Genomic DNA, 26409 nt, shown 5'->3' with positions numbered 1-26409 from the left:
GTAATACAAATACAACCAACACACAAGCAGGGACTCTCCCAATCACAACTCTATTAGATCTATATGACACGACAAGGCTTCTGGTTGCTGGTGAGTTAGAAGATTGAATGACCTGCAACACATGTGAGCTACACAGGATCACGCCGCATTGGTGTGTGGGACATGAGAAGGTGCTGGTCCCCAATCCACCCACACAAACTGGTCACATGGCATTTTGAAACATTCAAATCTACTTTCGCCGAGTGAGTGTTTTGTTGGTATGGACTATTTCAAGAGAACACCGTGAGTATCTCTCTCGTTCTCTCTTTCATAACTTTCTTTATTTTAAATTGATATGCGCAAGCGAAAGGTGATAAACCTATAACAGATGTTATAAAATTTACACAAACACACACAAATGGTCTGTTATTCACGCGTTTTTTTCTCCAGTGCTACTGCGACCACATTAGTAAAAATAAATTAATTTATAAAGCGCTGACTAAAAAAAGATCCATGATTTAAAGATTGGTTATTATGAAAACATAGCAAACAACGGAGGACAGTATCACAGTTTTAAAGACTAACTTATCTAACTACGTTTTAAACAGGTAAGTCTTCTTATTGTTCTTTGATAAGTTGGTTGGCATGTACATAATGAGGAGTGGGTTCTAAACCAGTGGTCTGTTAACTGAATAGGCCTGCAAAACATAGGCCTACATTTCGAAAGAAAGGCTCGAAACTGTTCTAGAGGCTTTGAGTCCATGGAGCCCTGGGCTATATGTGGGACAAAAGGATTGATCAGTTCTTGGAATACATATAGCCTACTTTACTTATTAATCTGTTATTTTTGTTTGCTTGTATTGCTGCCTGGTCGTGTGGCATGCGCGCTGGACTGTCGTTCGGTCCTCTCGATCGTGACCTCCGTCGAAGGTGCCGTCTCGATGGTCCCGGATTACATCGGCACGACCTCCTCTGTAACCGTTATTGCATTGCCACGCGAGGGCTGAGCGGTAAAGCGTTTGACTTCTGAACTGGAGACCGGGGTTCGAATCCTGGTGAAGACTGGGATTTTAAATTTCGGATCTTCGGGCGCCTCTGAGTCCACCCAGCTCTAATGGGTACCTGACATTAGTTGGGGAAAAGTAAAGGCGGCTGGTCGTTGTGCTGGCCACATGACACCCTCGTTAACCGTAGGCTACAGAAACAGATGACCTTTACATCATCTGCCCTATAGACCACAAGGTCTGAAAGGGGAACATTACATTTACGTCATGTGCCCTAAGGCTTATTAATACAACAACAAAACAAAAATACAACACAATGTTACAGCAACTTACATGTTGTTAAAATTTAGCACGTCTTCTTCTTCTTCTTCATCGTTCTTATTGTTATGTTGGAGTGTTCATATGGCTAGACCAATACATGAGATGAACTGCGCAGTGGTTTCCAAATCAGGGAGCTCTCCATATAGTTTTCTTTCTATTGGGGTAATTTGGGGCCAGTGTCTTGAACGGGCCTCTTGGTAAAGAGAGCAAGTTTTGGAGGACGTGGTCAGCATTACCTGGTGATACTCCACATGGGCAGATTTTACTGGTTCCAATTTTGAGCTTCCGGTACATGTGTTATTGTCGCATTCTGTCGTGTCCGGTCCTGAGTCGAAGGATTAGACGTTGGTCTTGTCGGGATAGCTTATAGTAAGCGTCATCTTTCTTGTGATTTGGATGAGAGCTCGTCCATTTCTCATTTATTTTATTTACAATTAAATTTAGCATGTGAACTGTGACATTAGTTCCTCTTATGTTTAAGTCTTTCTTTGACCTCGACCTAATGCTGCTGCAGCGTGGAGAATGGGCGAATAGAGAAGCAACAAAGGGCGATAAAAGTTCTCCTGCTTGATGCATTGAATTAAAATAAGAAAAGCCAAGGCTGACCCGAATCACTATAAATAAATAACAATTAACTGTAGGGCTTTAGAGTTATCTGATATTGTGTTCTCGTTTTTTTCTTAGCTTTTGTTAATCGATTTCCACTTGATGCTAATCATGTAACACACACATACTCGGAAACTCATGACAACATTTATACACACATCGACACACACTCACAACAACACCTACAAATACTCACACCAACATCTTCTCACATACACTTCGACACGCACTCACAGCACCACTCACACACACACATATCAACACTCAGATACGAAAGCCATGTTTACTAAGCGCCATATTAGCTGTCACGCAAAAAAAAAAAAACGAACCCGCTCCATAGCCGACGACATTTTTGCTGAGCTGGTGCAACCAATTTGACATTTTGGTCGCTCCATGAATTAATTAGATACAATTATGACCGTATTTTTGTATAGCCATTGTTCATTGGTTTCATTGTTGTCGTTGGTGTTATTCTATTGTATAAAGTCCTTTAATGTGGGCCATGTCATCTAGTAAACTAATGAGTTAATTTAAAACTTGGACTCGTGGAAGTGTCCAGAAAGGTTCGAGTTAAATCTTTTTTTATGTACATTTCATCTACATGTCATCTAGTAAACTAATGAGTTAATTTAAAACTTGGACTCGTGGAAGTGACCAGAAAGGTTCGAGTTAAATCTTTTTTATGTACATTTGACCCGGAAGGGCTTTTATTCCGTGGCCTGGATGTAGAATTGACCCTTCACCGACTCTTCTGTCTTCCCCTGAACTGGATGATCATTGAATCAAATCAAAACCGCTTGTTTACGGTTACGGTCCCTTGAACCAATGCAATGAGTTTCCGAGCCCCACGAGGGGACAAACTCCACATTCTTATGATGTACCATCGCGTTCCGTGAAGGAACCATCACAACCTTAAAATGGTAGAAAATGTTAACTAAACTAAAATGTTAACTAAACTAAAATGTTAACTGAACTAAAATGTTAACTGAACTAAAATGTTAACTAAACTACACAACTTTTGCACTCCCCACCCCTAAACAAAAGAACATATAAATAAAACTGGGCAGCCCTTTTATATATATATATTTATTTATTTATTTATTTATTTTGTAAGAAAATAATAGTACACGATATAATAGAAAAATGATATAACAAACACATATATGACAGTGAATCTTGTATGAAATAAATGGTATCAATAGCTCTTGATATATCGATATGAAAAAAAAATCTCTTTAGATAACAATGTATACTTTCACCATTTCGACGGTTAATTTGTTTTCAACCATAACCAATATAAGACCCAGTGAATAAACATTCAATAAAACAACGCCAGGTTCTATTCAATAAGTCCCGTTAGTGTGAGTGTGTTCGTGTTGGCTTTCTTGTCTCCAAGCAATTATTTCTGTTGCAAAGGGTTTATTTCGTGTTTATTAGGGTTGTATGTGTGTGTGTGTGTGTGCGTGTATGGGCATAAGCGAGTTATTCAGCTCATATTAACAGGTAGTCAATTTACTGGTTGGAACTATTTAAATGAACCAATCAAATGTCTCGTTACGTTTAGTTGTGGTTCCCACTAGATCGACCTCGGCTGTGGTGCTGCTGGTTCTGTTGTTGAGGAGGAGGGGGAGGAGCGGTTGGCTGCTGCTTCTTTTTGGTCTCTTCCAGCTCGTTCTCGGAAATTTTCTGGACAACCATCTTCGCCTTTGAGAACCACCTGCGAATATTCAGACAGACACACACAAAAATTATACCATAAATGGAAATCTACTTAACTTTCAAATCGCTCATGTATTTTGTCAGACGGAGGGTTATGACCAAAAGAGACACAGACGCACACACCAAGCCCTCATGTTAAAGTGCCAGACGAATTCCTACGCCTAAACAAACACACAAACGCACACACACTCACATCACAAACCAACATTATCTTCTGATTTAAAATACGATTTCTTTCAAGGGAGACGTGTAAGATCAGAAGTTGGACTCTCCATGGCGGATTCATTGATTAAAAAATCACGAAGCTGAAAACGTCATACAGACCTGTAACGTGGCAACAAGCTATTGGTCTAAACTGCCCACAGGTTGTGACGTTGCAGGTCAGTGTTTAGGCCTTCTATAACGAATGGTCTCGGTCAGACTCACCTGCCCCCATCTTGCACACAAAGTCAGACTCACCTGCCATCATCTTATACAAAAAGTCAGACTCACCTGCCCCCATCTTGCACACAAAGTCAGACTCACCTGCCCCCATCTTATACAAAAAGTCAGACTCACCTGCCCCCATCTTATACAAAAAGTCAGACTCACCTGCCCCCATCTTGCACACAAAGTCAGACTCACCTGCCCCCATCTTGCACACAAAGTCAGACTCACCTGCCCCCATCTTGCACACAAAGTCAGACTCACCTGCCCCCATCTTATACAAAAAGTCAGACTCACCTGCCCCCATCTTATACAAAAAGTCAGACTCACCTGCCCCCATCTTGCACACAAAGTCAGACTCACCTGCCCCCATCTTATATAAAAAGTCAGACTCACCTGCCCCCATCTTATACAAAAAGTCAGACTCACCTGCCCCCATCTTACACAAAAAGTCAGACTCACCTGCCCCCATCTTACACAAAAAGTCAGACTCACCTGCCCCCATCTTGCACAAAAAGTCAGACTCACCTGCCCCCATCTTGCACAAAAAGTCAGACTCACCTGCCCCCATCTTGCACAAAAAGTCAGACTCACCTGCCCCCATCTTATACAAAAAGTCAGACTCACCTGCCCCCATCTTACACAAAAAGTCAGACTCACCTGCCCCCATCTTGCACAAAAAGTCAGACTCACCTGCCCCAATCTTACACACAAAGTCAGACTCACCTGCCCCCATCTTGCACACAAAGTCAGACTCACCTGCCCCCATCTTACACACAAAGTCAGACTCACCTGCCACCATCTTACACACAAAGTCAGACTCACCTGCCACCATCTTACACACAAAGTCAGACTCACCTGCCCCCATCTTATACAAAAAGTCAGACTCACCTGCCCCCATCTTACACAAAAAGTCAGACTCACCTGCCCCCATCTTGCACACAAAGTCAGACTCACCTGCCCCCATCTTATACAAAAAGTCAGACTCACCTGCCCCCATCTTATACAAAAAGTCAGACTCACCTGCCCCCATCTTGCACACAAAGTCAGACTCACCTGCCCCCATCTTGCACACAAAGTCAGACTCACCTGCCCCCATCTTGCACACAAAGTCAGACTCACCTGCCCCCATCTTATACAAAAAGTCAGACTCACCTGCCCCCATCTTATACAAAAAGTCAGACTCACCTGCCCCCATCTTGCACACAAAGTCAGACTCACCTGCCCCCATCTTATATAAAAAGTCAGACTCACCTGCCCCCATCTTATACAAAAAGTCAGACTCACCTGCCCCCATCTTACACAAAAAGTCAGACTCACCTGCCCCCATCTTACACAAAAAGTCAGACTCACCTGCCCCCATCTTGCACAAAAAGTCAGACTCACCTGCCCCCATCTTGCACAAAAAGTCAGACTCACCTGCCCCCATCTTGCACAAAAAGTCAGACTCACCTGCCCCCATCTTATACAAAAAGTCAGACTCACCTGCCCCCATCTTACACAAAAAGTCAGACTCACCTGCCCCCATCTTGCACAAAAAGTCAGAATCACCTGCCCCAATCTTACACACAAAGTCAGACTCACCTGCCCCCATCTTGCACACAAAGTCAGACTCACCTGCCCCCATCTTACACACAAAGTCAGACTCACCTGCCACCATCTTACACACAAAGTCAGACTCACCTGCCACCATCTTACACACAAAGTCAGACTCACCTGCCCCCATCTTATACAAAAAGTCAGACTCACCTGCCCCCATCTTACACACAAAGTCAGACTCACCTGCCCCCATCTTTCACACAAAGTCAGACTCACCTGGCCCCATCTTACACACAAAGTCAGACTCACCTGCCCCCATCTTACACACAAAGTCAGACTCACCTGCCACCATCTTACACACAAAGTCAGACTCACCTGCCACCATCTTACACACAAAGTCAGACTCACCTGCCCCCATCTTATACAAAAAGTCAGACTCACCTGCCCCCATCTTACACAAAAAGTCAGACTCACCTGCCCCCATCTTACACACAAAGTCAGACTCACCTGCCCCCATCTTGCACACAAAGTCAGACTCACCTGCCCCCATCTTACACACAAAGTCAGACTCACCTGCCCCCATCTTTCACACAAAGTCAGACTCACCTGGCCCCATCTTACACACAAAGTCAGACTCACCTGCCCCCATCTTACACACAAAGTCAGACTCACCTGCCACCATCTTACACACAAAGTCAGACTCACCTGCCACCATCTTACACACAAAGTCAGACTCACCTGCCCCCATCTTATACAAAAAGTCAGACTCACCTGCCCCCATCTTACACAAAAAGTCAGACTCACCTGCCCCCATCTTACACAAAAAGTCAGACTCACCTGCCCCCATCTTACACAAAAAGTCAGACTCACCTGCCCCCATCTTACACACAAAGTCAGACCAACTCACGCAACCAGTCAACACGTTACCTTTCCGCCACCTGGTAGGCCTGTAAAAGCAGGTTCTTGAGATAAGACACGAGAACAATGTCTATCCAGACAAATAGGAACACTGCCAGGAACTTCAAGTTATCAAGTGCATTCTCCTCTTTTGACGGACTTACGATCTGCAACAACACAGAAAACATGACGTTAAAAGGAATCAAAGGAGGCAGAATTTCTGAGCTTAAATTCAGTTGTTTCTTTATGGAGCAGAGACCTGGAGAACCAACATCACGGCGATGAAAAACATCCAGGTATTCATCAATATCTGCACGAGGAAGATTCTTATGATCCGCTAGCCAGACAAGATCTTGAATGAGGAACTGTGGCAAAGAACAAAGCAGCAGCCCATTGAAGTAAATATCCTTCAGAGACGCTGGAGATGGATAGGTCACACCCTTCACAAGCCTGCATCCAACATAACAAGGTAAACGCTAACCTGGAACCCCCCAAGGAAAGAGGAAGAGGGGACGGCCCAGGAATACATGGCGCCGTGATTTGTAAGCAGATGCCAAGCAGATGGGCAAGACGTGGGGACAGTTGGAGAGACTCGCCCAGAACCGAGATGCCTGGAGGAAGCTGGTTGGTGGCCTATGCCCCAGTAGGGACCACAGGCAGAGATGAGATGAGATGATCTTTGTTTTTGTATGGCACAAGGGGGTGAGAAGAAAGAGAGAGAAGTGGGAGACAGAGAGGGGGAAAGAGTGAGAGAGAGAGAGGAGAGAGTTTATTAAAAAAAAAGGAGAAAAAGAAGAGAGAAATAAGGGAGCTCACTGCAGTGTAAGACCTTAAGAAGAAGTGGAGATACATATTTTGCTAGACCTGTAGTTTCGTACAAAGCAGTAGCCTATCAAATAATAAGCACATCAAAGTCTAGCAGTTCTACTTAGAAAATAACATTTTAAAAAAGAACTAAAAAAACATAAGAAATATAAATTTTCTTCTTTCAGCCTTACTCATCTATTTTATACTAATATCGGAATTTATCTTAGAAGCTAGACCTGATTTATTTCATAGGTATTATTAAAAGCAATAAAAGTTCTTTCTTGACACAATGTATTTTTTAACATTTTAATTTTAGCAAGCTTCTTTCAGCAGCTGCTGTGGGCCTGCCTATTGCGGGGTATGTAGGCCTACTAAGCTATTCGAAAGACAACATTTATTGCTGGTCAAATTGTTTCTATTAGTTTAGTTGAAATGTGTAGAAGCTTAACAAATCTAACTCAACAAACAGACCTACTCAATGATGGCGTTTTTCTTTTGCATAAATACATGTAGCCAGTTTAGAATTTATGTCACTACGTCTATGATATGATATTATCGCGTGTCAATACCACAAAGAAAATTTTGTATCTGTTGCTCAACTGAAAATAAATTTGGTTACGTTTTATGACGAGGATATATTTTATATTTTTTTTTGGCGTGTGAAAGGCTTTTAAGTAATGGATAAGCCCTGCTGGCGCCCTTGGACCGCTCACGTAGCCTACGCCTTGCGCCGCCTCTCCAAAGAAAAGAGAGAAAGGAAAAGTGGAAGAGCAAGAGAGAGAGAGAGAGAGAGCGAAGGGAGATAGCGAAGGGAAAAAAAAAAGAGGGAGAAAAATAGGAAAGTAAGTATGAGAGAGAGAGAGAGAGAGAGAATGGAGAAAGGGAGAGAATGTGTATGTGTTTGGGAGGGAGAGGAGAGGAAGAAGAGAAGGGAGAGGAGAGAAGGAAGAGCGTTTGAATAAAGTCCTAAGGAGATCTTACACCATATTTTTCCAGAAAATCCACACTCCATCGGACTTGCTTGCTAGCCAAAACGATGAAGCCTACACCAATGATGAAGGTTGCGATGGCGATGGTGGGTCTTTCTAGGACTCGCATGATCTCATTAAACCAATTGACCACAAATCTCTCAGGATCTACAACAAAACAATGGCATATCGATTATACCTATAGGACCAACTCATAGTTTCCAAATCAAACAGAAACCGAACAAATTCAACAATGGAAATTACGATCTATTTGGTGGAGTTGAACGTAACGGTCATCTGTTTCTAATCAGTTTCTATGGCCGACAGTTGGCGAGAGGCATGGGGGCGCAGTGGTAAGGCGCCTGGCTCCCGTGCCCAGTCCTTCGAAAAACTGGAATTTTGAGCTTCGGGGATTTGTTTTTTTTTTTTTGGGGGGGGGGGGGGGGGGGGGGGGGACTCGTCTGACACCCCCCCCCCCCCCCCCCCCCCAGATTTAATGATTCATATTTTGTTAGGTACAGTGAATAAATAGTTTATGTTTCAAGTTGCTCTGAGAATGGGTGTGGGAGAAATAACGTGAACAATCACTGAAGGGGACAAATAAAATATATATTTATCCATATCTGTGAATACTAAAGGATTAGCTTCCTTTGTTGGTATCAAAAAGTAGTCATATAATTAAATACCAGTCTGGTAAATTATAAATATAGACAATGTAGAAAGTGAATTATCTTAACGTTGTATAGGCAAAAATGAAAATCAAAGCTTACAACGATGCTAATGTATTGATGTAGCTATTTTCTAAATAGTGTGTATTTACTAATTCTAATCAACTCTATGCAACGAGTTACTTATTACACTGATAGATTAATTGTAAAAATTGTTGTCACGGCCATTAAAAGTGACTTGAAATTTTTATCTACCACCAAAACGCTAAACTACGCATCCATTAAAAAAAAAAACTGACGTAAAGTGACTTTTATGGAAAGTTTTGAAAAATAAAAATATAAATGAAAAGTAAATATACAATATAATAGAACGCTAAGAACTAACCGGATTTAATTTTACGTGGGGAAAAAAAAAGAAGGCTGAGAAAGGGGAATAACTGTTGGCAGTCTTGTTATCAGACGATACGGTTTAGTAACGAGCGTAGAATTTTCTTTCTTTTTTTTTTCTTTCTGTAAATTGCACGTGACTACGGGTCACATGACGTTAAAAATTAAAACAATCTGTGGGAAAGTTCTAATACAGTAAGAAATTGTGTTTTACGCATGTGTTGTTGACTTATAGAGCAAAACATTTGTATAAAAATTCCAATCATATTTCAGTGTCGCAAAGTGCGTTTCAACTTGTGCCATAATATAGATCTCTCTCAATGAGAATTCGGTGATACGTGTAAACAATCAGCTATTGTGTGTGCAGCATTAAGTAGAACTGATCATGTGACTCCAGTGTGTGTGTATGTTTTTAAATGATTTTTTTCTTGGAGATATTACAGGTTTGTTGTTGTTCCGTGGGGAACACAATTACAATGATTGACGACATGCAGATTAACTTTGAATTCAAACCAACTAATTATAAATTTGTGTTAAGTCACAATCAAAAGTCGAAATGTATAACTGACGTATACAAAATCTTTTTTTTTTGGTGTTCAATCTTTAAAAAATAGATTTTTAGCAGTGGCGGTATTTTAAGGAGGTGTTGGGATGTTGAGCCCAAGGCTCTTCGAACCTGATTGAACAAACTGCTCTGTCTGGAAGAGATCCAAGCCTAATTGATCAAACTGCTCTGTCTGGAAGAGGTCCAAGCCTGATTGAACAAACTGCTCTGTCTGGAAGAGGTCCAAGCCTGATTGAACAAACTGCTCTGTCTGGAAGAGGTCCAAGCCTAATTGAACAAACTGCTCTGTCTGGAAGAGGTCCAAGCCTGATTGAACAAACTGCTCTGTCTGGAAGAGGTCCAAGCCTGATTGATCAAACTGCTCTGTCTGGAAGAGGTCCAAGCCTGATTGAACAAACTGCTCTGTCTGGAAGAGGTCCAAGCCTGATTGAACAAACTGCTCTGTCTGGAAGAGGTCCAAGCCTAGAACAAACTGCTCTGTCTGGAAGAGGTCCAAGCCTAATTGATCAAACTGCTCTGTCTGGAAGAGGTCCAAGCCTGATTGAACAAACTGCTCTGTCTGGAAGAGATCCAAGCCTGATTGAACAAACTGATCTGTCTGGAAGAGGTCCAAGCCTAATTGAACAAACTGCTCTGTCTGGAAGAGGTCCAAGCCTAATTGAACAAACTGCTCTGTCTGGAAGAGGTCCAAGCCTGATTGAACAAACTGCTCTGTCTGGAAGAGGTCCAAGCCTAATTGAACAAACTGCTCTGTCTGGAAGAGGTCCAAGCCTAATTGAACAAACTACTCTGTCTGGAAGAGGTCCAAGCCTAATTGAACAAACTGCTCTGTCTGGAAGAGGTCCAAGCCTGATTGATCAAACTGCTCTGTCTGGAAGAGGTCCAAGCCTGATTGAACAAACTGCTCTGTCTGGAAGAGGTCCAAGCCTGATTGAACAAACTGCTCTGTCTGGAAGAGGTCCAAGCCTAGAACAAACTGCTCTGTCTGGAAGAGGTCCAAGCCTAATTGATCAAACTGCTCTGTCTGGAAGAGGTCCAAGCCTGATTGAACAAACTGCTCTGTCTGGAAGAGATCCAAGCCTGATTGAACAAACTGCTCTGTCTGGAAGAGGTCCAAGCCTAATTGATCAAACTGCTCTGTCTGGAAGAGGTCCAAGCCTAATTGAACAAACTGCTCTGTCTGGAAGAGGTCCAAGCCTGATTGAACAAACTGCTCTGTCTGGAAGAGGTCCAAGCCTAATTGAATAAACTGCTCTGTCTGGAAGAGGTCCAAGCCTAATTGAACAAACTACTCTGTCTGGAAGAGGTCCAAGCCTAATTGAACAAACTGCTCTGTCTGGAAGAGGTCCAAGCCTAATTGAACAACTGCTCTGTCTGGAAGAGGTCCAAGCCTGATTGAACAAGCTGCTCTGTCTGGAAGAGGTCCAAGCCTAATTGAACAAACTGCTCTGGCTGGAAGAGGTCCACTCCGGACGCACGGACAAGAATACGTGGCCAAAGGCTGAGCACACCGGGAACCCCCGCCATTTTCCTATAGTTTAGCTAGCTAACCGTGCAGGACTCACCATTGATGAAACGGTTCCACGAGGAACGGCGCCTAGATTTTAATAAAAGGTCACGGAAGCTCTCTTACAACTTCCCACTGTGCAGTAAGGAAGCTCTCACATTCCCTTAGACACGTCTACAGATCAGGATTTTATTATCTTATCTTCTATCTCATATATTACAGACGTTACTTCCAAAAAGAAGATAATTATGTCCTACACATTTCATGTGTCAATCTAGTCATGCATGTTACTCAATGACTTAAACTCTGCTAAGTCGTTGGTTTTCCTGGCTGATTCAGGCAATCCATTCCATTCTCTAATGGCACTAGACGTGGGAAGAAAGAGCACTTGTACGAATTTGTTCTAGCGTATGGAATGAGAAATGTTCCTCTATCTTTGTATCTTCCTACTGGTGTTCTGTTATAAACGTGTGATGTGATACTGGTGTGATTCTGACGTCTGGTAAATTTATAAATATAGACAATGTAGAAAGTGAATTATCTTAACATTGTATAGGCAAAAAAAAAAAAAGAAAATCAAATCTTACAACGATGCTAATATATTCATAATATTGATATAGAGATTTTCTAAATACTGTGAATTAACTAACTTCATCAACTCTATACAACGAGTATTATTGAGTATAACTAGATCTAGATCTAATTCTCAAGGAAGTTGTTATTGTTACATCTTTTACAATAACAAACCTTCAGGAGGGTTTCTTGAATCTTTTCTTTTCCTACCACAGTTGGTCATTTTCACAAATCTAGGTCTGAATAGCAGAAAGACAAAGAAATGTTATTTTAACATCTAGAGAGTCTAGATTCTAGTTTTCATTTGTTTTCAAACAGAGCGGAAATAACGTCACATATCGGTGCGCAGAAAGGTTGTTCAAGATGGACCATCATTTAATGTATTGGGAATGCGTCTGCAAATGTTGATCTTGTTCTGGTATAAAAATTTCGGGGCAGAACTGTACATACCAGTAAATATTCATCTTAGTGCTATAATAGTAATAATAACAATAAGGCTTGTCTTCGAGTCCGAAAATTAATTAGGAATGCAGCATTTCCCTTGGCTACGCAGCCCCAGCTGTGACCTACCTATTTTGCCACATATTCTGTGGCATTTTACGTCTCGAGAGACGGTCTTTTCCCTTTGCAACTTCTTATCTGACTAAAGAGGCCAATCCTTGATACACAGCTGCGGTCACAGGTTGGGCAAATGTAATCACCAAGCGCCTTTGCATTTCACCCTTCTTTCTGATGCTGTTGTGTATGACATCTGCAATCCGAGACCCTACCTTTATGCTCTCTCTCCATGTGGATCTATCCAGTGCTATTTTCCCCAACTGCTAGTGTCGATTTTGAAGAGCTTTATGTCGCGTTTGCATACATCCGTATACCATAAAAGTGGGCGACCAGCGGCTCTCCTGCTTTCTGATAGATCGTCTTACAGAATGTCTTGTGGAAGTCGACCAACTGGCATTCTACAAACATGGCTAAGCCAGCCAAGGCGTCTACTGCTGATAACACAACGGATGTCCTGGCACCCTGCTCTTCGTAGCACTTCCTCATTGGTTATTCTATTTTGTTACCTTATGTTAAAGATCCGCCTTAGGCATCGGGGGTGGAAGACATTCAGCTTTTTTTCCTGCCATGAGTAGGTTGACCATGTTTCACTTCCATGTTTCACTTCCGTATAGCAAAGTGCTCATCACACAGGTCCTGTAGGCTAATGTTTTAGTATTGTTAGTCAGCAATATGTTGCCCCACACTCTTTTCTGCAACCGTGACATGGTGCCCATTGCTTTGGCTATCCTGTTGTCTTTATCTAGTAGAGCATCGTTGGATATGATGGAGCCAAGATAGCAAAAATGGTCAACAATTTAAAGTGGTTGGACATTAGACTAATGGTTACATGAGGTGCATTATTTGTGTTCTGAACTAGTATCTTAGTCTTGCTTTGACTAACATTTAAGCTGAACTTCTGGCAAGCAGCAGATAGTTTGTCAACCAGGGTCTGAAGCTGATTATCAGAATCAGCCACAATAGCTGCATCATCGGCATACAGGAGTTCCCTGATAAGTATCTTCCTAACCTTGGTTTTTGCCCACAGCCTTGAAACATTTAGTTTTCCAGAGGATCTTGTATGGAGAAATACACCTTCGTTGATGTCATTGTACGCACAATGCAGTAGGCCACATATTATTGCTATAAATATCGTGGTAATTTGCTTCACATTTTGATTTTGTAATTTGCACATCCTGTTCTAGATCTAAAAGATTATAGCCATTTGTTCCATAAAAAAAATAATCTTCAGTTGTCAACATGGTTGTAACCTAATCTGTGAAATTTGCATAAAAATGCTGCTAGTTAAAAACTTCAAATTATAATAGTGAATTGTTGACATTTAGCGAAATATAGAATTATAGTGTATCAGTCTTTTGAGAGATAGAATGCTTAAAAACTTAAAAGGAAATCGAAATCTGAAGTTCATACTTTATGAGTCGCCTAATACGGGGCTTGTCCTTTTATATATTTGGTTGAAGAGGAAACTATGGGGCCAGTACAAATCTAATGAAACCGATTTTTACTATAATAAACCATTATCTTTCTTTAAATAGGCCTATCTTGACATGAATGCAAAGTGAAAGATATGTAGACAATGTTTAATGTTTACTAGGACCTTAAAATAATGTAATATGATAACCATTTTTTTTAAATTTTCCAGATGAAATGTTTTGGAGAAGGAACTCACCAAGAATTACTTGAGACTTCTTTATTTGTACACTAGACATAACAACGGTGTTACGACAGTAGTCTTATAATAATTAATATAATGCCAAAATAGTCGCCTATGTACATTTCGTGGTGTTAGATACTTGAGGGATGTTATGAGAGAGCCTACTCACTGTTTATAAACACTCTTTGTTGTTCAGCCTTCAGCATGCCCACGCATATGGTCGAGTTGGACGAAGTGTTGCGACGTCACGCGTGGACTATTCTTGTCAAGTAAGTCTTGGTTATTTATTTTAAGCTCTTCTTGGTTGATAAAACCAAGAGGAGTCTAAATTGCATGAGACATGTTTAGATCATTTCTGACACAGTGGTCTTAAAATGTGAAATGAATTTAGACTTTCACTGACGTGGAAAATGTTATAAATGAATACAGATTCGTGAAAAAAAATGTGTGAGTGTATTATGGGCTGATACTGGTGTGAGTAAGTACTGGTGTGAGTGAGTACTGGTGTGAGTAAGTATTGGGTGTGAGTGAGTACTGGTGTGAGTGCGTACTGGTGTGAGTGAGTACTGGTGTGAAGCAAGAGTGGTGTGATATAGAAGGTTTTTCAGTGTTCTGTTATATTGGTGGGATGTGAAACTAGTGTTTTGTTATACTGGTGGGATATTATACTGTGTTCTGTTATATTGGTATGATGTTATACTGGTGTGATGCTATACTGGTATGATGTTATAATGTGTTCTGTTATACTGGTGTGATGTTATACTGTATGATGTTATACTGTGTTCTGTTATACTGTTGTGATGTTATACTGTGTTCTGTTATACTGGTGTGATGTTATACTGTGTGATGTTATACTGTGTGATGTTATACTGTGTTTTGTTATACTGGTGTGATGTTATACTGTGTGATGTTATACTGGTGTGATGTTATACTGTTGTGATGTTATACTGTGTTCTGTTATACTGGTGTGAAGCTATACGGGTGTGATGTTATAGTGTGTTCTGTTATACTGGTGTGATATTATACTGGTGTGATGTTATACTGTGTTCTGTTATACTGGTGAGATGTTATACTGGTGTGATGTTATACTATGTGTTCTGTTATACTGGTGTGATGTTATACTGTGTTCTGTTATACTGGTGTGATGTTATACTGGTGTGAAGCTTTACTGGTGTGATAGTATACTGTGTTCTGTTATACTGGTGTGATGTTATACTGGTGTGAAGCTATACTGGTGTAATGTTATACTGTGTTCTGTTATACTGGTGTGAAGCTATACTGGTGTGATGTTATAGTGGTGTGAAGCTATACTGGTGTGATGTTATACTGGTATGAAGCTATACTGGTGTGATATTATACTGTATTCTGTTATACTGGTGTGATGTTATACTGTGTTCTGTTATACTGGTGTGAAGCTATACTGGTGTGATGTTATAGTGTGTTCTCTTATACTAATGTGATGTTATACTGGTGCGTTATGATACTTGTGTGATGTGATGCTGGTTTGATATGATACTGGTGTGATGTGAAACTGGTGTGATGTTATACTGGTGATTTGTTATATTAGTGTGATGTGATACTAATGTAATGTTATACTGGTGTGATGCTATACTGGTGTGATATGATACTGGTGTGACGCTATACTGGTGTGATGTGATACTGGTGTGATGCTATACTGGTGTGATGTGATGCTGGTGTGAGGTAACACTAGTATAAAAATCATGTCATAAACAAGTAAAATAACATTTTTATAAATCAATTCCTACTTTCTGTTCAATCAATATAATAAACTAATTTCCTCATTTAAAAATAGAGTGAAAAAATTCACAGTATGGGCATTGAACCCACAACATTCGCGCTATTATTACGATGCTCTAGTAACTTATATAATTAGCCACATTGACTTTTGAACTAGTATTTTTTATTTCAGGAGATGTAACATCATTCGGCGTTTGTTTCTAGATGAAGAAGATTATAATTTTACTATTGACTGGTCGAGTCTCAGTCTCAAACACAAACTCTACAGGTTTAGCCCGAAGTATGCAGAAGGTACATTGATCGAGACAAGCTGTGGAAATGTTGTTACAGGTAAAATTCATTCAGAAGATTCACACACCCCCCACATACACACACAAATCTACTTTACGATGTGTCAAGAAACAATTTTTTTCTGTGGCTATTCGCCTTAGGGGTGCTGTGACAGTTCGCATAACTAGATCCCTCCACTTTTCACGTTCAGCAACTGTTCTTAGCGGGATAGCAAGAGAGAGGCCGGTCCATTCTTTTATGTTGCCCTGCCAGCATTGCTTTAAAAAATCTGTTTCTTCGTTTTCTTCCACTGTACCTTGAAGGATGACAATGAGTCATGTCTTTCAATATGACCGAACCGGTTACCCGACAAAATAGCGCCGACAAATTAACGCTAAATTCCCCAACAAAATAGTGCAAAACAAAATAGTGCAAGACAAAATAGCGCAAGACAAAATATTGAAACACAAAATAGCGAAACACAAAATAACGAAAAACAAAATAACGCGGACTTATTTATTATTTGTATAATAGGCCTAAGAACCGGATGTAAGTAAGTGAATTTCCTGGATAGGAATTCTATCACTGTTCATTATCTCCATCTTTTTTTTCTTTACAGCTTCAATATACTGACACTTAATTAGTTATGTCGTTGCTCATTAACTCTGACACTAAGAGAACAAACCATACAAATAATACAAACACAATTTTTTAACAATCTGGCGTTTGTCAAATCTTAATACCCTTATCTAGCTTTCACGGAATCGAGTTAAATTATCTTGAGAGCAGGGCCGGCCTTAGGCATAGGCAAACTAGACAGTCGTTTAGGGACTCCTATTGATGGGAACCTAACACAAGTTTCAAAATATTTTTTTAGAGAAGAAATAGCTAGACTTGTGCCCAATGTTATCGAGAAAGTCAATAGGTTTTAAATCAATTGCGTGTTATTTTATTTTTTTCGCTGTTTATTTTTCTATTTCATTTGGGGCCAGCAAATTCACTTCGCCTAGGGCCTACAATTGTCTAAGACTTTTCATACTGCGACGTTATGGTGAGATATTGATACATGTAAGCCATCACATCTTTAAAAAAAAAGCTGCTGATATATAAGAGGTGACCTTGTCTCTAAATGACATCACATTTTATTGACGGAAAGAAAATAGTTAACTCGCTACACTTGTATTATAATAGAAGTTTTCTTGTCTAGGATATCAATGGGTCTCACTCTGGTCATGTGACTTTGAAAACAAGGCCAGCAGTAAACAGTCGCATATTTTCCGCGGAACACGCGACACGACCACCTGGGTTGATGTCGACTTAGATCAGTATTTCACAGTCAATAAAGAGGTAGGTTCCACAAATTGCCAATTAAAACTCTTTTTTTTTAACTGAAACATTAGGCATGTGTGTGCTTGGGGAAATAGACTGAGAGAGAGAGAGAGAAAGAGTTCAATAATAATAATGGCAATGTCTTCGATTCCGAAAATTAAGGATGAACGCAGTGTTCCACATGACTCCAGACCCATTGGCGACCTGCATATTTTTCCGCACCTCATGCAGACAAAACTATTGGCCTCCGGCGGTCTAGGCAGCGCTCCAACAGATTTCAATATAAAATTATCAAAGACTAAAACGTTCTTCAGAACGTCGTAAGCAAATTTTGTAACATCTCGTAAGCGACTTAGCGAGGTGTTAATCTGGTTAGTGATAACCACAAACAGGGCCGGCCTTAGGCCACTGCAGCCTAATAGTCCCCGCGCTAATTCTAAGTGTACATTATTAAATTAAACCATTATAACGTATATAAAATAACAGGGTTTTCGCGACCTCCTGATTTTCCAGGGCCTCCAGGAAATCTCATGAAAAGGCAAAATATACGATAAAGTCCTGAACTTTTTTTGAATTTATTCAAATCTCCTAAAGAATAGACGAAATTGACATTTTGGGGTGCCAATAAATAAAAAGTGGCATTGCGAGCTTTCATTTGATAAAAATTTATTGCAAAGACGAAAGTAGGCCTATTTTCTAATTAAAAAAAAAAATAATTTTGACATTATGCTTATCCCTACCCAGACTAGGCCCCGCGCGATCCGTTTCGCATAGGGCCCCGCAAATGCTAGGGCCGGCCCTGACCACAAACCTGAAGAGAGTCTCTTTCCATAATGAAGCTTGTCTTCTAGTCCAAAGATTAGTGAGGAACGCAGTATTTCCCGTGGCTACGCAGCCCCTATTATCGACTCTGCTGCGGCTAGTCCTTTGTGGGCTAGTTATATAAAATACTGCATTGTCTCCAGCCTGCGCAAAGTATTTTTAAAGTGATAATTGGCTCACGCAGGCCAATACCACTCTTTGCACTAAATGCAGTCCAAAGTGGCACAGAACTTTGAGACGGCTGTGAACAACAGATAGTCGGAGTTTTCGTCTCTGAGATTGGCTTCAAGTGTATAACGGTCTGGATCAAGGCCTATCACAGTAGGCCGATATATACATGATTTTTTTTTAATTTAAGATGATGATAATAAATAGGCCATGTCCAAAAAGTTTCATGTGTAAAACTGCTATTTTATTAGTTAAATACTTAATTTCAAACGACATGATAAAATTGTGCCGATGTGCCATAAAATCTAAATCTTAATTTCAGGATCGTTCAGCGAGCGTATACTAAAAATCTTTTATTTTAATTGTTAATTACATAATTTAAGTATCGCCCAGAGTAAGTAGCATATATTAGCTATTTTGTTTTCACAAGAAACTATTAACAGTCAGAATTCCGATATGTCAATTAATACATAACTTTTCCTTATCGAGAATATAAATGCAAACAATAAAAGCTGCTTTGTTTCGTTTGGGTACTTCGATTTTGTATGTAACCCAAGCTTTAATGCAAACATCTCATTGTGCTATACGTTTAGGCTAACATGAAATTATCCTGTTGTAGACCTGCCCGGTCCTGCCAGATGGTGGGCTACAAATCAAACATAACTTACTGGCGCGATAGAGATTTGTAAAGTTGTAACAAAAAACTTTTTGGTCAAATCTCATTTTGGTCAACCGATATTTTGGCCTACTTATTTTTATTTGGTTTGGAATTACTTTAGTTTAAATACGATGAAAATGTAAAAAAAAAAAATACTTACATGCTTAAAAAAAAATAATTGTAGTGATGTTGTGGGGAATCTTTTTGCTCCATCCAAGCCTTTTTCAGCCCCCTGCACCTTGGTTCTCATCATACGCATTTAGTTATCACGGTGAAAGACTCATTGAAAAAAAAAAAAGGGCGAGAGGAAACATTAAGACCGGTACAGCCTGTGCCTTTCTTTCAGTGTTGTATTTACAAATAATTCCTTTTGCTTAAGCCACTCGGTTACATAAGAAAATAAATAATGCATTTTATTTTACTTTATCTAATATAGGTTAGTGTGGAAGTCAATCTACCGCCAAATTTTAGTAAATTTCGAGCCGGCCGAGACAACAGTCTAAGTCTGAAAAAGGTGAAAGGTCAAGTATTCAAAGAAATCCTCTCCTGGAAAGTCAATTCTAGTGTAAGTTAAAATGATTAAAAAAAAAATGTTCTGGTAAAAAATTTGCAAAATTAACTGATTGTCATTTGTGTATACAGTGTCATTCCGCAACGTTGTCATTGTGGTAATGGATGTAAGCACTCCATTACCTATAAAATGCTTACTAATGGCATGCGTCTCAAATAGCCTCTGACAACCAGTCCAACTCCTGGCCTTCACGTGTGGCTCAGATATTGAGTCAGGCGGAACTGTTCTCACTAACAGGAGAAGGGGCAAAGGCGAGTAACGGGCGCCTTAACCAGTAAGCTTTGGGCAGGAGGGGCTCGTTAGCCATGGCTGGCTACCCACCCAGGAGAAGGAAAACTGGATTTAAACCTCTGCTGCCTTACAGCCATACCCAATCAAGGGAAAGACTTCGGGAGTCAACCCTTAGGAAAAATCAGGCGCTGGCCACCCTAAGGCAGTTTGCAGCACCCAGTGCTACACCCTGGCAGAACCTGCGACGCCGCTGACCCCAAACTGTATCGGCACTGCCGTTCCTTTGGATACATCAGCTGTGTGGATTGGGGGGAACTGATGTGTGGGCGACATTGTTCTGACCACAGCTAATGCCCAGGCATACGTCTCATTTCCATGAGATGATCCATAGTCGCTTCTTGACTGAAGGAAGCCATAGTAATTTAGTGTCTGATATATCTTTTAGATGTCGCCTCTTGAATCCACCCACAGTAACAGATGACTTTTACATCATTTGCCCTATAGATTGCAAAGTCTGAGAGGAGAACTATAATTTTTTAGTAGCATTTATTCAGATGAGTACGGTAGTTAAAATGTGGTGAAGGGCTGAGGAAAGATAAAAGGAAGACGGAACCACGTGTGAAAACAAAAGTGAGTTGAGGTATTTTATAAGGTATAATTTTAGAATCATTCGACATCTTGCAATTTAATGTGTCAAACAAAACAACTCAAGTTTATTTAGTGTTTAAAAAAGACATTTTCTAGCTTTATTCAAGATTTCTGTGAAAGTTTAGTAATAAGCCTGTAAGGATAAGCTGGATATGTAATCGGTCTCACTCTTGATCATCAGGGCTCCGTTAACATTGATATAATTGATTAACGATACCATAATAAACATAACCGATGACATGCATAATGGGATAGGTAGCAGTAGTAGCATTTATTAAATGTCAGCGTACTTTTAGATCTACAAATAATAGAAGAGAGATAGAGGAGGTGGGGGGGGGTGACACAGAATAATGAGGAATGTAGACAAAATGATTATTGAAAAGGGAGTGAAAGAGAAACCTGCTGCACTTGTTTAATTATCTCCCTTTCTTTGGCCTCGCCAGTTATTATGTTTTCCTGAATAGCCAACACATAACACACACATTCAAATAACTTATATACACGCAGCTTTCTTTTCCTAAAGGGCGACAAATATAACATACTACTGATACGTTTGTTTGTCCAGGTTGATGTTCAGCCCAACTGGCGAGCTAACGCCCAGCTGCTAGCTAAAGAGGAGTGCTCAGCTATAGAGTTTGAAATCAGAACCACTCTACATAATCCAAAAGGTGGGCGACTTGGCGTAACTAATTGCATCTCCTTTCTAGTGTATTGTTGCTGCTTATTGCAAAGCTTATATCAAATCACTTTGTGTCTGTCTGTCTGTCTGTCTGGTGAAAATTATGAGCACCGTTATTTCTCCCAAATTCATTCTCGGATCAAGTTAAAACTTTGCACAATTATTTATTGGCATAGTTTAATACATGAGCCAATACATGAGCCAATAAAAAAAATTAAACGATTAATAACTGGTTATTAATTATTTTGTTTGATACCAACAGGGGAAATCACTTCTTCAGTATTCACGGATATGGCTTAATAATTATACATGTTACTTCTACCACACCAATACTTGGATCAAATTGAAACTGTAAACAATTATTTATTGTACCTAACAAAATATTTAAAAAAATTAACCAATTAGTCAATTAATTATTTGTAATTAATTATTTTGTTTGATATCGAAAAGGGGAAATAACTTCTACATTATTGAAACTTTGACAGGTATAGTTGTAAGTGTAGAGTTTTTCTCCTTAGTCCGTGTGTCCTTGATAAGCTTTGCTATCTTTTAAAAAAATTTTTAAAAATATGTTGCTTGTTTTCTCAGTGTTATTTTGAAGTGTTTTCTTGTCAGTGTTATTTTGTAGTGTTTTCTTATGTTCTTATGTGTTTGTTTTTTTGTTTGGTTTACGTTTTTATAAACATTTCATATGTCCATGGCATATATATATATATATATATATAGATAGATAGATATAGAGATAGAGATATAATATATAGCATGCCTTAAGTTTTAGTTTTTTTTTTCTTAATAGAAATGTTTATTTTTTCCAGGCGCTGTCACTGTTTCCTTTCTACGGAAGAGTGACGGATCTGTAGCCCATATTGTAAACATTGCCAACTTTGAGGAGGCTTTCAGACTGGTAGAGGAAGGCGGTGTTCTCAAACCAGAGGAAAAAGTATGTAGAGTTTAGGTATAGTTTTCTAAACATAAAGATCATGTCAATCTCTAATTCAGTCGTAGTCACTAACTGTGTCACAGAAAAATTCATTACTGATTGCATTCGTCGCTGTCTGTGATGCGCATCTTTATTATTATTATTATTAAACACGAACTGCCGTTTAAATTCTGATTTAAAATGGTTTATAGATATGTGCATATTTTATGCATACCTAATTTTTAAAACCTTTTTACAATACCTATTCAAGTCAGAACTTCATGAAGGAACCTGGACGCTGACATCACGGCTCTAAATCTAGACATTGAACAGTTGATGTATATCACTGAGAAAAGAATTTTGGCTCAATGACCACGCGGGAAAAACTCTAGTTTGACCGTTATCATTTTTCAAGTAAAAAATGAAATAAATTTAAATTTGGCTAGAGATCTAGATCTAGGTCTATATCCATTATCCATCATCGGTTTTGAATCAACGATCGCGTTCTTGAAATGGCAATTGCGTTCGGGAATTTCCGCATGCAAGGCTTTTCTGATTGAAGAGTTTAAATAAATTAATGTTCAGGAAAATTGTGCACATCGTCTTCTAAGTCTAGATCTAAATGCTTATCATTGGGATATTATAAAGTTTACAAAATCTACCTATTTACCTTTACCGTTACCTATCCCATAGTCTATTCGACCGTTGGGGCACCATGCAAGACTCGTCGACCGTCTTTCTCCATTCTTATCTATCTGTCATTTGACTTAAGACTAAGACTAAGACTGCTTTATTGATCCTTACGGAAATTTGTTGTGATTACAGGGACTCGTTTCTCATATAAAGACAACACAACAGAAAAATACACATAAATACAACAGACAACATAAAGAGTTCATTCAGCGACTACACACAGGTATCTTGGTGCATTTCATGTTCCCTGATCAATGAGTGGCGGTGATAGAGTCTGACCGAGTGAGGTACGAACGAGTTTTTGTACCGCTCCGTTCTTGTTTTGATTGACAGCAGTCGCCCACTTCGCGACGACCTGGCGTAGTTCTGATGAAGCGGGTGGCCGTTGTCTTCCAAGATTTTTTCGATTTTTTTTAGGCACGTTTGTTCAAAAAGTTCCTTTAAATGTGGTAATGTTGTGAGTGTAATTTTTGATGCTTTTTTAATGATGTTTTCTAGACGTTGCAACAGTTTAGATGAGGCGTTGCCTTGCCAACAACTTATTCCGTATGTTAGCAGATTTTGTACAGTCGCGCCGTAAAATGTCTCAAGGATCTCTTGTTTAATTTAAAACTGTTGAGTTTGTATAGAAAAAAGAGTCGCTGGGCTGTTTTCTTTGTCAGAGTTCCAAGGTGGTCTTCCCATGAAAGCTTGTTGTTGATGATGACGCCTAGATATTTATATGCCTTTACTTACTTAGTTAGAGCCTCTTTCAATGGCAGGCCAGTCCATTCTTTTATGTTGTCCTCCCATAGCTTTCTCTGTCTGCCTCTTCTTGTTTTCCTGGTACTGTTCCCTGAAGGAAGGTCTTTGCATTTGCTTACCCAGGATTCTTTCTCGGGAAGAAGGGGGTCGGATACACAAAATATTCCTTTGTTTTTAATCAAACATTCATTAATCTTTTAAAAAACATAATCGCTCTATAAGATACATAAAAAAAAGTATTTTTCATGTTTTTCATATTCAGCACTATACAGGTAATGGTGAAATCGTATTTTCAATGAGCGCATTTAGTTTGTAACGTGACAGACGAAATGACTGACAGACAAAAAAAAAGTTTTTCTTAAATAATGAAGAACTCCATTGATTGATTGTATTTTGTTTTAATCCCAGGTGTGTGTCGAGTCAATGACAGAGACGACCACCAATCAAAGCGGCGACGTAGTGACCCAATCTTACCCACAGCTCATCACCAAGGGCACCTGCGTCTGCCTGAGCTGGTCCGACCAGAAAGTGGACATCAAAACATCACCTCTGTCCGTGGACGAACTGAGAGTGGACAGCAACCGAAACAGTGTCGAGCAGGGGGGCACAAAGTATCAGGAAGAAGGAAACATTGTGGTGCAAGCTTGTTGAACCAATTGGCCCCAATCCCATTTCCAGTTTCAGCATTTAGCGTTACATGTTACATACTAACCGCATGACTAAATGTAAACTTTTTTTTTAGGCATACCAATCATTAACGTGTAACCTGATAATATACATTTATTATTATTGCCACTGTAGCAAATGTTTATTTCTGAGCTAATGATAACTGATGACGAATCTGTCTCAAATTTTATCATGCAAGAAGAAGTGGCCTTTCAACTTGTCATGTTATCTCCTACTCAGATCCATGTATCATCTACTTGTGGTGATATAGAGTGCTTATCGCACGTGGAATGAATGAGCTCTTGAATGTAGAAAAAGATTTAGTCTTTCTGTTAATTGTTTTAAAATGTTTCGGATGTTCCTTCAGAGTTGAAGATAATCTAGGCCTACTTCCTAGTCCAACCTCCCGCAGGTCGACGGGGGAAGTCAGCGGACATTTGATTGCTGTAGCTTTTTTAAAACAATATATAATTACTGATTTAATGTATCAAAATCTTTACTGGGGGATCATTATAATTAGTGATTTGATTAAGATGTTACTCTTTTGCAAGGTATGCAGTACAGATATAGTCACTGTGTCAATGAAATGCATACATGATTGTTAACATTCAAATATAAGCAACTAGTTTTGTGAGGAATAAACATCTTAAAGGGAAATAATTACCCACTAGATCTCTATTTGAACGGTATACAAGTGTAAAAAGCGACAAAAGTTTTTATACCAGATATAAACCTTATAAAATGGGTATTGGTTATTGTGCTGTAACGAGACTTAAATCTCCACACCCTGCTGCTCGGTCAATCAGGATACCTAAAACTGAATAAAACATTATTCTTTGGAAATTCACTATGTTTATCAAGGGAAGCTACCTTCTTCTGTCTATTCTATTCAGTCTCTATAGAGTTACTCTACCACCCGTCTCTATTCTTAGCGTCTTTCTTGTATAACCTTAGCAACTCTTCTGGTTTATATAGTCGTCAAAAAAATACTTTTTAAGCATTTCTACTAGCCTTAACATGCCTTTTCTTTTCTGAGCGTTACAGAGGTCAGTGATCTTCGCCACTTGATAGTAACATAGCTTCTAATGTTTTATTTGGGTTTGCAATAATTGATAAAAGTAACAAAGGATCTCTCTAGTAAATCAACTTAATATGATAACAAACAAAATATACTTTGATAAAAACAACTACAATTACCCTGGTTAGCTTGCTCCTGCGATAGTTCTATTCCAACAATGAAACAGAAAACAATGTTTTCTATAATTAATATCATATAGGATGTTAGTTAAACCACACTAAATGACCCAAGAAGTTATTTGTGATTGATGGTTGTGACATATAGACCTTTGTGATTGTCCAAAGTAGAAGATTCTTTGAACTTTAGGTTAATAGAAGTTTCCTTCCATCAGCCTTTATGAAACTTTGTTCTGTTTGGGAGGGATCCAAGCGTATGTAAAATAGTTTCATCCCTATTACCGATGGTTTGTGTCCCAAGTTTGTTGGACTAGAGGCGAGTCCGAAGGTCGAGCACCCCGGTAAACTCCCCCATAATCCCTTCTTTGTACCACATCAGCCAGTGCTGGTGTCTTGGGGTGCGGTGTGTGGAGAGTAACAGGGTAGTTGGGGCTCTCTTCCATCCCCGCCAGTGCGATGGACTCGGTTCTAAGTTACCCCCAACGGGAGTTCTGTTTTCCTCCCTAATCGTCTCCCCTAGCGACCGTTTCTACTGGGGCGCCACCTTCAGGCTGAGAAGAGTTCTATCCCTACAAATACCTTCAGTTGCAAAACCTGAAGACTTTTATTTTCTATGTATAGACTTAAACATAAAATGATAAACTATACTGTTGCTTATTGGACTCATAAACAAATGTCACACATAGTCTGACGGATTTTTATTGTTGATATTTTGTATCTATAGGCATGATATACTATTTATCTTCTTCTAAATAAACTAGGTAACCTTTACTATATTCGATCAAGTTCTTTGTTTAATTTGTTTACAAGCTGTTAATGCTAGATTCTCGTGAAGAAAGTAGTTTTAAGTAGGCCTATCAAGGAAGACTGGTTCAAATGGT

At 39.5% G+C, this 26409-nt stretch overlaps 2 protein-coding genes across 6 annotated transcripts; one reads left to right on the top strand and one right to left on the bottom strand.

Annotated features, from left to right (window-relative positions):
- The first annotated feature begins 124 nt into the window (after positions 1 to 124).
- LOC106077912 (uncharacterized) lies at positions 125 to 26304 on the top strand. 5 transcript variants are annotated; one of them, XM_056038926.1, is made up of 9 exons: positions 147 to 282; positions 3871 to 4009; positions 14167 to 14447; positions 16109 to 16266; positions 17414 to 17553; positions 19620 to 19748; positions 21199 to 21301; positions 22128 to 22252; positions 24077 to 26304. In XM_056038926.1, exons 3-9 carry the CDS (start codon positions 14383 to 14385, stop codon positions 24317 to 24319), a joined length of 963 nt encoding a protein of 320 aa, XP_055894901.1. In that variant the 5' UTR covers positions 147 to 282; positions 3871 to 4009; positions 14167 to 14382; the 3' UTR covers positions 24320 to 26304. The 5 variants fall into 5 exon arrangements, with proteins under 5 accessions (XP_055894898.1, XP_055894901.1, XP_055894902.1 ...); XM_056038923.1 differs by lacking the exon at positions 3871 to 4009 and having other exon boundaries at positions 125 to 282; XM_056038927.1 differs by lacking the exons at positions 147 to 282; positions 3871 to 4009 and adding an exon at positions 462 to 587.
- On the bottom strand, positions 2983 to 12297 carry LOC106076135 (uncharacterized). The gene is made up of 4 exons (XM_013236997.2): positions 12141 to 12297; positions 8280 to 8434; positions 6522 to 6658; positions 2983 to 3627 (listed from the first exon to the last, which is right to left on the bottom strand). Exons 1-4 carry the CDS (start codon positions 12187 to 12189, stop codon positions 3471 to 3473), a joined length of 498 nt encoding a protein of 165 aa, XP_013092451.2. The 5' UTR covers positions 12190 to 12297; the 3' UTR covers positions 2983 to 3470.
- Positions 26305 to 26409: the final 105 nt, after the last annotated feature.

Source organism: Biomphalaria glabrata, chromosome 8 (assembly GCF_947242115.1).
Source record: "Biomphalaria glabrata chromosome 8, xgBioGlab47.1, whole genome shotgun sequence".
NCBI classification, from domain to species: domain Eukaryota; kingdom Metazoa; phylum Mollusca; class Gastropoda; family Planorbidae; genus Biomphalaria; species Biomphalaria glabrata.
Note: the sequence above shows the minus strand (reverse complement) of the source record. Positions and strands in the feature narration are given on the sequence as shown.

Bases quoted from the DNA above. Each gene is read 5' to 3' on its own strand.
- LOC106076135 (XM_013236997.2), bottom strand. From the start codon at position 12,189: ATGACCAACTGTGGTAGGAAAAGAAAAGATTCAAGAAACCCTCCTGAA. The intron at 8,435-12,140 runs GTTTGTTATTGT...GTTTTGTTGTAG, and splicing joins TTCAAGAAACCCTCCTGAAG to ATCCTGAGAGATTTGTGGTC. The intron at 6,659-8,279 runs GTAAGATCTCCT...GTGTTGTTGCAG, and splicing joins ATTTTCTGGAAAAATATGGT to ATCGTAAGTCCGTCAAAAGA.
- LOC106077912 (XM_056038923.1), top strand. From the start codon at position 14,383: ATGCCCACGCATATGGTCGAGTTGGACGAAGTGTTGCGACGTCACGCG. The intron at 14,448-16,108 runs GTAAGTCTTGGT...TTTTTATTTCAG, and splicing joins GCGTGGACTATTCTTGTCAA to GAGATGTAACATCATTCGGC. The intron at 22,253-24,076 runs GTATGTAGAGTT...TTTTAATCCCAG, and splicing joins TTCTCAAACCAGAGGAAAAA to GTGTGTGTCGAGTCAATGAC.